This window comes from Populus nigra, chromosome 14 (genome assembly GCF_951802175.1).
Source record: "Populus nigra chromosome 14, ddPopNigr1.1, whole genome shotgun sequence".
In the NCBI taxonomy this organism is placed as follows: domain Eukaryota; kingdom Viridiplantae; phylum Streptophyta; class Magnoliopsida; order Malpighiales; family Salicaceae; genus Populus; species Populus nigra.
In genome coordinates this window covers 12,701,472-12,711,658 of record NC_084865.1, presented here as the reverse complement: position 1 = coordinate 12,711,658, position 10,187 = coordinate 12,701,472, and the positions used below count along the sequence as shown (strand labels likewise).

The 10,187-nt window shown below is 30.8% G+C and overlaps 2 protein-coding genes across 3 annotated transcripts; one reads left to right on the top strand and one right to left on the bottom strand.

The window, feature by feature from the left end:
- Positions 1–335: 335 nt before the first annotated feature.
- On the bottom strand, positions 336–1,634 carry LOC133672714 (elongation of fatty acids protein 3-like). Its single transcript, XM_062093214.1, has one exon. It carries the CDS (start codon positions 1,498–1,500, stop codon positions 628–630), a length of 873 nt encoding a protein of 290 aa, XP_061949198.1. The 5' UTR covers positions 1,501–1,634; the 3' UTR covers positions 336–627.
- Positions 1,635–7,917: 6,283 nt separating this feature from the next.
- On the top strand, positions 7,918–9,679 carry LOC133672717 (uncharacterized). 2 transcript variants are annotated; one of them, XM_062093218.1, is made up of 2 exons: positions 7,918–8,081; positions 8,699–9,679. In XM_062093218.1, exon 2 carries the CDS (start codon positions 8,732–8,734, stop codon positions 9,413–9,415), a length of 684 nt encoding a protein of 227 aa, XP_061949202.1. In that variant the 5' UTR covers positions 7,918–8,081; positions 8,699–8,731; the 3' UTR covers positions 9,416–9,679. The 2 variants fall into 2 exon arrangements, with proteins under 2 accessions (XP_061949202.1, XP_061949201.1); XM_062093217.1 differs by having other exon boundaries at positions 8,069–8,209.
- Positions 9,680–10,187: the final 508 nt, after the last annotated feature.

The following is a 10,187-nucleotide window of genomic DNA, read 5'->3' as shown; positions in this document are numbered from 1 at the left end:
TGTGCTATCTATTCCGGCAATATTTTTAATTAACCATGCTAATTTTATTTTTAACATAAAATAATAAAGTCAGTGTGTATAAAGAAACCTTCAAATGCAAAGCTGAGACGTCTTTTTATCTGGAAAAAGAAAATGTAAGTGAGTACTCCATCCACCGTATAAGATTCAAGGCCTTTTTTTCATGGAATAAAAAATCAATTTGTGAACTAGCAAAGAACTAAGAACGATTTTCAAGAAAGAGAGATGAGGGAATAATTAAAAAAAATTAAAAAAATCGGAGCTTTCTACTTTCCTGCGTGCAAACAAAAACAGAAACTTGCAGTGAAAAACTAACAAGACAAAGAAATTATCTTTGCACAACGTGATTTCAACTAGGATTGATTCTTACAAACATGTCGAATTCCATCCATTCATCTAGATTAACCCGAAAACTTGATTTCATAAAAATAAAATAAAATAAACCTCTAATAGTATACATTGATTTTTATAAAAACCAAGAACAAAAAAAACCCTACTTTACCTAGCATATATGCTATACAGTTGTCTTATTTTTTCCCCTCTGATGAGGGGGTGTGCTTCTTCGAGTCCAAATTACAGTGACCAAAAAGACTATACCATTCAAATCCCTTATTTATCTTGAACTTTCATCATCTCTGGCTCCTCCAAGGCCTCGCTTATTACCTCCTTCCTCTTCCCCAAATACATCTTGACATAGAAGTTCAAAAACAGGAACAAGATAGCCCCATTGAGCACGGAATTGAACCACCATGCTCCAATCCCATTACACCCACCTTTCATAAAATGCAGCGAAAGCACCCCAACATGGCAAGCAACATTGCATCCCAACAGCACAATCTGGCAATTCAGCACAAAAGGAAAACAAGCACTAGGCAAACCAACCGCTGTCCAGAATCTGTACCCGTAAATAACAGAGTACACCAAAGTTGCTATTAGAATCGCCAGCACTTGAAAGGATTGGGAGAATTCAAGCCATAAAAAGGACATGAAGGTCAGTATAGAATTGTTGACAAGCTGGAAAGAAACCAGCTTACGTAACCTCAGGATTGTGAAAAAGGTTCGGAACATATGGAGATATCGTGACAAGTAGTACATGTAAGACCAGAAAAAGACACGGCCTGAAGGACGAGTTCCCAGAGGGAAACAAAGAAGCCATTGAAACGGGGTTTTTGATCTACGCCAAAACCACCGCGTTTCTTGGATCTCGGCGGCGGTTGAGAGGAGGATCCCGGAGAAAATGACGGCGGAGATTAAGGCCATAAAGAGGCTGTACGCGGCTGGGATTGGACCGAGAGGGACAGTACGGCCACGTTTAATAAAGATTTGTAAGAAAAGATGGACTAATGCGCAAAACGTTAGATAAAAGGCTATGGAGGTCAAGAGAAAAGACCAAGTAGAGCCCCATGATTGGATGTGGCTCCATCGGAAAGTAACTATAGAGGGGTGTTGGGAGAGGTAGTAGATTAGTGTTTGCGTGATCATGGAGATTACTGGCGGTGGAGGAGGATTAGAAGGTGGAGGTGAGGGTTTGGAGAGGAGGAGCACCACCGTTGTTGTGGTTGGTTTTGTGGTTCGGTCATACAGTCTTTTCTTTTCTCTTCTTTTAGAGAAGAAACATGTTTTTGATGGGAGGTGGGCGAGGATTAAAATAAGATGAGTAGTTGGTTAGAATGAATGGTGGACAGGACGCGTTGGAGAAAAAATCAGATGTTTGCGCTGATGAATTTCTATTGTATACTACTGCACGTGTACAAAACTACAAGTACAACAGCATTGATCGGATGAACATTTATGAGAGATTTGCTAGAATATTCTTACTAATTACGTCGCGGATCAATATTAATGTTTTTAAAAATATATTAAAAATATAAATAATTTTTTAATAATTTCATTCAACCTAACAAAGTAGATTAATTTTAAAATCCACTCCTCAAGTTTTTAACTTAACCGTACGGGAGTTAGTTTAATTTAAATAAATTAATTTTATAGGTCTAAGTATAACTTTGATGATCAGTAAAAAATATAATTTAACTTTTTAAAAAACTTTAAAATGCCTATTTTTCTTTAAAAATATTGAGACGATGATAAATTGGATTGATTTTACCCTGTCCACAACGACCCGGGCCATGAACTCTATTGGTTTGAATAACTTTTTTTTATTTTTTTATTTAATTATATGATAAAAACATATATTTATAAAATTAAGTAACAACCTAAAAATAGACATTTATTTAAAACAATTATCCCTAGAAAGCAAATAAAAATTAATGCACTCAATTTCTCAACCAATCTAATATTAAATTGATAAAATCAAAAAGGAATAAATAAAAAAAAATAAAAAAAACATATCATATTAATGGGTAAACTTGTTAAACCTGTAAATCAGGTAAGCCGAGCTAGTACGTCAAACCCGTGAATTGAGTTATAGACTTCACTAAGATTATAATTTGCTTTTTTAATCTATTTTTTATTTAACTACATGATTAAAAAAAATTATGAAATCAAACAGTAACCCAATATCAAGATTTTTTTTATCACGATAACCTTATAAAAGGCAAAACAAAACCAATTATGAAACTTAATTTTCAATTAAACCTGTATCTAAGGGTTAAAAATAAAACTAATTTTAAAAAATAAAACTTGTCAGACCTACGAACCAAGTCAATTAGTCAAACCTGTGAAAAAAATATAACTTTTTTCTAAAATTATTTTTTCTAACTATATGAGAAATAATAGACAATAAAAAATTTAGGTTCGATTTTAAAAAAAAGCACCCTACCAAACTTGTAAACCAGAGCAATCCTAGTTACCTTGTTAAACCCGCAAACCATGCTAACTTTATAGAAAGGTAAAATAAAAGAAAAAAAAATTATGAAGTTAAATTTTCAACCATTACAACATTAAAAGATGAAATCGAAAAAAAAATCATGAAAAAAAATTCAAAAACATAAAGAAAAAAGAAAAATAACAGTGAAAGGGCTGAAATGAAAAGCAAAAACTTATTGTTATGTAAAAAAAATGAAAATTAAGGATGAAAAAAAAAACACTGAGTACGCGATAATTATAAAGAAAGCTAGATGGCGTGGGGTTTTTACTATAGCTCTAGACACATATTATTGTGGGTTACGACAATGAAATTTACTTGGGCATGGTGTGTAATTAAGAGGATCATGAGGGCGTTTTAGTATTGTCACATTATCTTTTCTATTTTTTTATTCAAAAAGATGTTGACGCGTGTTTCACACGCCCTAGCAAGTGGATGGTGCCCGTGTCATTAAAGAGGCAGATGAAATGTCTCTCGGTGGTCAAATCTGGTCATTCACCGTTTAGATAGATGTGTAGACGTGTTCTCTTTCACATGATACGGCACGTGTAGACATATCATAATTAGATTGTCGCTGGTGATCGATTGTTTGTGTTTTTTTCTTTCTCATAACAACTAAAGTGTATAATTATCCTTAATTCATTTGTTTTTTTGTTTGGATCTGACATGATTATCAAACTCAAGAGACTTAAAATATTCTTTATACTTTTTAATATATTTTTTTACAGTTAAAAAAATATGATAATGAATCAGTACGAATCACAGGCTAATATACTAGCTGAAACACTATAACAAATAGGACAATTAGTTTTTTTTTTCTTTTCTAATTCTATGACAATAAAAAGGGGGTTATTTTTCTTTGTTTAATTCAAGGTCCAACAGATATTTCCTGATAAACAAAAATAAAAAAATTGGGTGGGGTTGAAATAAAAAAAAAAAATTAGCACAATCTTCGTTGCATTAATTATCCTTTCATAATCTTGAAGATGGAATACACCAACATAATTAAGTTTAATTTTTTACTGGGAAACCAAACAGAATTACTAGAATGTGGTCAAATTTGTATCGTCTCTCTAATGCTTCGTTTTGTAGTCTAATTTTGCCTTCTTTAATGTCATAGCAGGGACCCGAACCATCATAAATTTTGGCATTGAATTGGACAGGCTAATAAAAACCTGTCTCTCGTTAGGTATATATAGAGCAATTGTTTAATCGACAACGAAGGACCATCTGATTTTTATTTGGTTTCGAATTGTAGTGGGGGGTTTGTTTTAAAATATTTTTTTAAAAATATATTAAAATAATATATATATATATATATTTAATTTTTAAAATTTATTTTTAATATTAACCTATCAAAATAATTTAAGAATATAAAAAAAATAATTGTTTTTTCAAAAAAATAAATTTTAAGCAACACTCATTTATCCATACTCCCAGACGAGGGCAATTGTCAATTAGATTTGAATTTTTGTGTTGAACTTGTCCAATGATTTTGTTTTACTAGCTAAATGCTGCTTGTTTTTACGTTTTAAAAGTGCTTTTTAAAAAAATTAAAATTTATTTATTATTTTTTACTTTAAATTAATATTTTTTTATGTTTTCAGATCAATTTGATGCACTCATATTAAAAATAATTTTTTATTTTTTCGAGTGAAAAATACTTTGAAAAGCAACAATAAAAACACTCTCATACAGGCAAACAAGAAAAAAAAATATTAATTTCCCAAACTTAAAAAATAGGAAAGGCAAAACTAATTGAAACATGAGATCCCAAAAAAAAAAAGAGAAAAATAAAAGAAATATGCCTAAAAAATCATTTTTGTTCCCCTTGGCTTGATAAATAATAATTCCTTAACTATCATACCTGCTTTGAATAAAAAAGAAGTATAAATATCATCGTGTGTTCACCAATATCGATGTTTTATTGTGTAAAATATTATTCCCAAATAATTTACTGATAAAATACGTCCGTTGAAATAATACTTGTCAATAATTCTATTATTTATTGCTAATTTTATAGGTAAAAAAAAATAAAAAAACTAATAATTTTACAGATAAAAAATACACATCAAAAAAATAATTCCCGCATCATTTTAGTGATATTTCCCTCAAGAAAATTGTCGTATAAAAAAAAATACCGTATGCCAAATTTGTTTCAACATTTTTGTGCGCAGACTTCCACCTGCGTACAAGCTAGTCGTTGTCAATTGATTTAAAAATACAGTAGGAATCACGATTCTGTGTTCGTTTTTATACCAAACTGAGTGTGATTGACGGGAGGGAAGTCAAATATAAGAGTACTTAATAAATTAACAATTAATTTCGTGCGGCTGTGACTATTGCAACTCTTTATACCTAACTGTTACGGCAGTATTTATTTTTGTATTTTAAAAAATTTTGAAATTTAAAATTAATATTTTTTAATAATTTCAAATCATTTTAATGTTTTAATATTAAAAATAATTTTTTAAAAAATAAAAAAATATTTTAAAAAATAATTATAACTACCATTCAAATTTGATGCAGCAGTACTGTTGTTGAACTTGGAAGAAGGATGCGATAAAAGAATCAGAGAAGAGTGTCGAGGCCTCAAGGAAGGACAGAGCAGCTGTGGAGAGCAGAGCTATCACAGCAGAGCAGAGCAGAGCTATCATATCACTCCATGAACATGGTGCCACTTGATAATTAGGCTGTTTATTTCTGCCTTTTAAAAGTATTTTTAATAAAATTTAAAATTTTTTTATTTTTTTATTAACTTCAAATTAATATATTTTTAGTGTTTTTAAATTATTTTGATATGCTGATATCAAAAATGATTTTTAAAAAATAAAAAAACATCATTAGCATATATTTTAGCATGAAAAACTATTTAAAAAGTAACTACAACCACACTGCTAAACAAACCTAAAAAAATTGCCAGGTTACAAGGTTAAAAACAAATTCTCTCTCTTTTTTTTTTTTTTTTTTTGACGAGTAGAGTAATGCATGCTTGTCAACAAAAGACAGAAAACCCATTAGTTATGGTATGACCGACCGAGCAAAGTAGACTGGAAAGAGAGAAAAATTTGCATCGACTTTATTGTCTTGAATTCTGACTCCTTCCTTTTCTTCCATTGGAGTCCGCTCTCTTGGGCCTTAGCTAGAATATTACATGCATGTATCAAAATAAAGATTGTTAATTTCATTTCATTTCATCTAAAATAAAAGAAACATTTCATATCAATTCATAATAAAATAATTTTCATTTTATTTTAAATCTTGGTCCGTTTTCAATTTTTCAAATAAATTTCTGTCAGAATATTCCAGTTTCATTTCACATGTTTCATTTCGGACTTGAAAAACCGTTAAATCAAATTGATATTTTGTTTAAGTTGAATTACTTTAAGTTAAAGTTCTATTTAGTCTTGACTATTTATGAATATTTTAAATTTTGAAATTATATTTGTTGGACATTGTGTTTGTATTGCATAATTTATAATTAATTTATTTTGAATTTGAATTATGTTTGTTGAATTATATATATATAGTACAACCCGAAATGACACTCCAAAATCAAAATATTTCATTCCAATTGAAAAAATAAAATACCTATCAAAACAGAAGTGATAACCTTGGTAAAAATCACGAGTTGACTCGTAAAATCGTACGATTTTACAAGTCAACATGTATATAACATGTAAAATCGGGTTAAAAACTAGAAATCAATCAAACTCGGTTAAAATCGATAAAACTCGTAAAATCATACCGATTTTACGAGTTTGACAAAAGTTCAAAAATTTACTGTCTCCCTGTCCGAGTCTCCCACCACTCCACTCCACAATCCTCACTCCTAAGTCTCCCTTTTCCTCATTGCTCAAATCTTAAATTTTCAACCTTAGCAGACTAACACCAGCATCAGAGGATCTTAGGTATGGAGAAGCCTTATACTGTATTTTACGTTGGGAAGGCATGATCAGAGGATCGAAACAATGGGAAGACAGGGGTAGACAATGAGGAATCAAATGAGTAAAATAAAAGATAGGAATATTTATAGAGAGAAAGGGGAGAATACTGTGTTTTAGACTAACCATTGTTAACTACAAAGAGAGACGACAAAGACTCGGAGAGAGAACTTGAATACATGTCTTGCTTGGTGGGATATTTAGACATTATTTCTAGAACTTGTCACTAACGTAAAAAAGGTGGAAGGTAAGGTGGCATGAGACAAAATTAATGTCATTTTGTAGGCTTTTGTTCTCCTTGTCACGGGTTCACTGTATTGGTCTCTATTTTTTTTTTAAGTTGGTGATATACCTTAGAAGGTTGTATAAAACCTACCCTCTATAAAATGTTCTGAAACTCTATCAATAAAACATAGTTGTTCAATCTTATTTTTTTTCTTTTCGTATGTGATTGAAAGTTTAATTTTACATTTCATTATGTGATGACTTGAAAGTTTAATTTAGAATTGAATTTTTAATTTAACCATATAAAATATTAACACAACAAAATCAGGTTGATTCAATCAGGATTTTAGTAGTTTATCTAACTCCACTCAACTTGATTCAATTAGGAATTTAACCATATACATATATGCTCCTTTTTTTTTTTGTATTTTGCCAACTCTCTACACGATACATCCTTATTGATGTATAAATTGATTCTTAAACAAATTGTTTGTTTTAGATTTGTTAATTTTTAGTTAATGAATTTCTATAGACATAATTGTATTGTATTATATTTTTAAGTTATTTAAACCGTATATGAATTTTTATTTGAATTATGTATTTTAAGGTGTTTGGATATTTGTATTATTTATTTTACTTTTATTTTAATTGTATTATATTATTATTTACTATTTGATTGAAATTGTTAATATATAATTAATTAAAATATTTTTATTTTTATTTTATAATTTTATAATTCTAGTTTATAATATGAGTTTATATTTTATATTTTATATCATGTTAAAAAAATATTTTTGACATACTTCATCACATGTTCTCTCTATGACAGGATGTCGGCTAACAGGCTCGCCTCAAGGTCCATCCAATTAAAAGGCACAATCCAAAACCTATAGAAGCAAACATCAAACGGTTCAATGATTTGATCACGTCTTTTCAAAATTCGTGACCGTGTGATCCTTTAGAATAGAATCAGTCAAATACAGTTATGCCACACCCAAAACAAATCCCTTTCTTCGCTTACCAGGAAAAATCTCAGGAAGGTTAGGTATCGCCCATCCAGAATCTTCCAGGCAAACTTCTCTTTATTTCCTTTTTAATAATAGCAGTAATATTAAACTCTCAAAGACTCCTTATTCTCCAGAAAAGAAAAGGGAAACTATAAAAAAAACTCTGTTTTTTCTTCTCTCTCTTGATCAGGGTGAGTGAAGTTTTGCTTTGACTGTTTTATTGCTTGTGGTTTATGTATGATTTGGGTTGTTTTTAGAGGATTTTAATGTATTTTTGTCTCTAGTTGATTGTTTTTACATGTTTACCATGATCTGTTTTCTGCTGGGATTTATAAAGTTGTAAACTTTTAATGGTTTTCATGGCTTTGACATGTTGAATTACGATGTTCTTGTGATCCGACTGTAACGGGTCATTTTTTTATTTTTTTTAATTGTTTTAGGTTTATGAGATTTTGAGTTTTTGGTTATCTTGTGATTCATTGTACTGGGTCAATTTACCCTGATCAGGTTGTTTTATGCTAGATTTGTGGAATAGGGTCAATTTTAGTTTTTGATTAATTGTAAATGAAGATTGCAAGTTTTTTTTTTTCTTTTTTTGAGGTTATTTGTGTTTTGGGTTTTAGATTTGAAGCATGAAAATTGTTATCATGGTGGTAATTGAAGATGTTATGTGATTACAGGCTGTTGATTTTGAGAGTTTTTGGATAAAGAGAATGGAAAGTGGATTTGCGGAATCGACAAGTGTGCCCCCAGAAAGGTCGTCTTACTCGAGCAATAATGGCAATGATGCTGGTGATTTTGAATGCAATATTTGCTTTGAATTAGCTCGAGACCCGATTGTAACTCTTTGTGGTCATCTCTATTGTTGGCCTTGTCTGTACCAATGGTTACACCTCCACTCGCATTCCCATGAATGCCCAGTTTGCAAGGCCATCATACAAGAGGAGAAACTGGTTCCTCTTTATGGTAGAGGGAATTCACAGTCTGACCCTCGATCTAAATCGTATCCGGGGATTGATATTCCCACTCGCCCATCTGGACAAAGGCCGGAAACTGCCCCTCCTCCGGATGCCAATAATTCACCCAATTTTGGGTTCGGGATGGCGGGAGGATATATGCCAACGGCCGCTATAAGGAGTGGTAACTTTACTTTTTCAACTGCTTTTGGCGGTCTGTCTCATTTCCCGTCTTTTTTTAATGTCCAGTTTCAAGGGTTCCCAGATGCTACTGTCTATGGAACAACATCTGGATTTCCGTATGGATTTCATGGTTTTCACGGCCACCATGCACACCGGTTCCCTCCAGCTACTATTCGAGGGCAGCGGGCCGATAATGTTTTGAAAAATCTCTTCTTTTTTATCGGTTTTTTGGTGGTAATCGCCCTGCTCTGGTGGTAAATCAACGATTTGCCCTTTGAACTTCAACTGATATTTAGTCCTTTCGAATTGTCTTTGTTGTATCTGTGCATATACGTAATCTGGGTTAGTTATACTTAGGTAAATTCTATAATGCTTAAAGTTTTTTTGAAGGATTCTTACGTTTCCACAAGAACCTGCAGTCATGGAGCATGATTAATTATATATGGATGTAGGTTTTCCAACTATTCTATGACTTGTTATCTAATCTCAAAGGAGGTACTGTTCTTTTTTTTGTTTTTTTAACTGGTCTTCACTCCTATGCCGGCAAATGGAGTTCTTTTATTCTAGCATAGAAAATTTGTTTTTGATAAAATAACATAATTTTTAAAAATATTTTAAAAAATAATACAAATTTCAAAAGTTAAATTTGAGCGTAATTTGCAACCATCTCAAATTATAAAATAGATTATTACAATTTACAATAAAGTGGAAAAGACTCTGAAAGTACTAAAACTTTAATAATAACATTAATGAATATAGTGAGTCACACAAGTCATTCTAAAGAGTTGGATCTCGCTTACTATATGGTAGTTGGTTATTATGAGGTAGTTTATGTGTCTATTTTATTTATTATTGATGGTTTTATTTGATTTTTTTGAATTTGTTATGCCAAGATTTTTTTATAATATTAGTAGGGTTATTATTGGAGTTTTTGATATGTTTTTAGGTTTTTTTTTGAGTTTTTCCTCTCATTCTTGCAATTTGTAAAGTGAAAAAAAGATTAAAAAATAAAGTAAATAAAGAAAAGTGA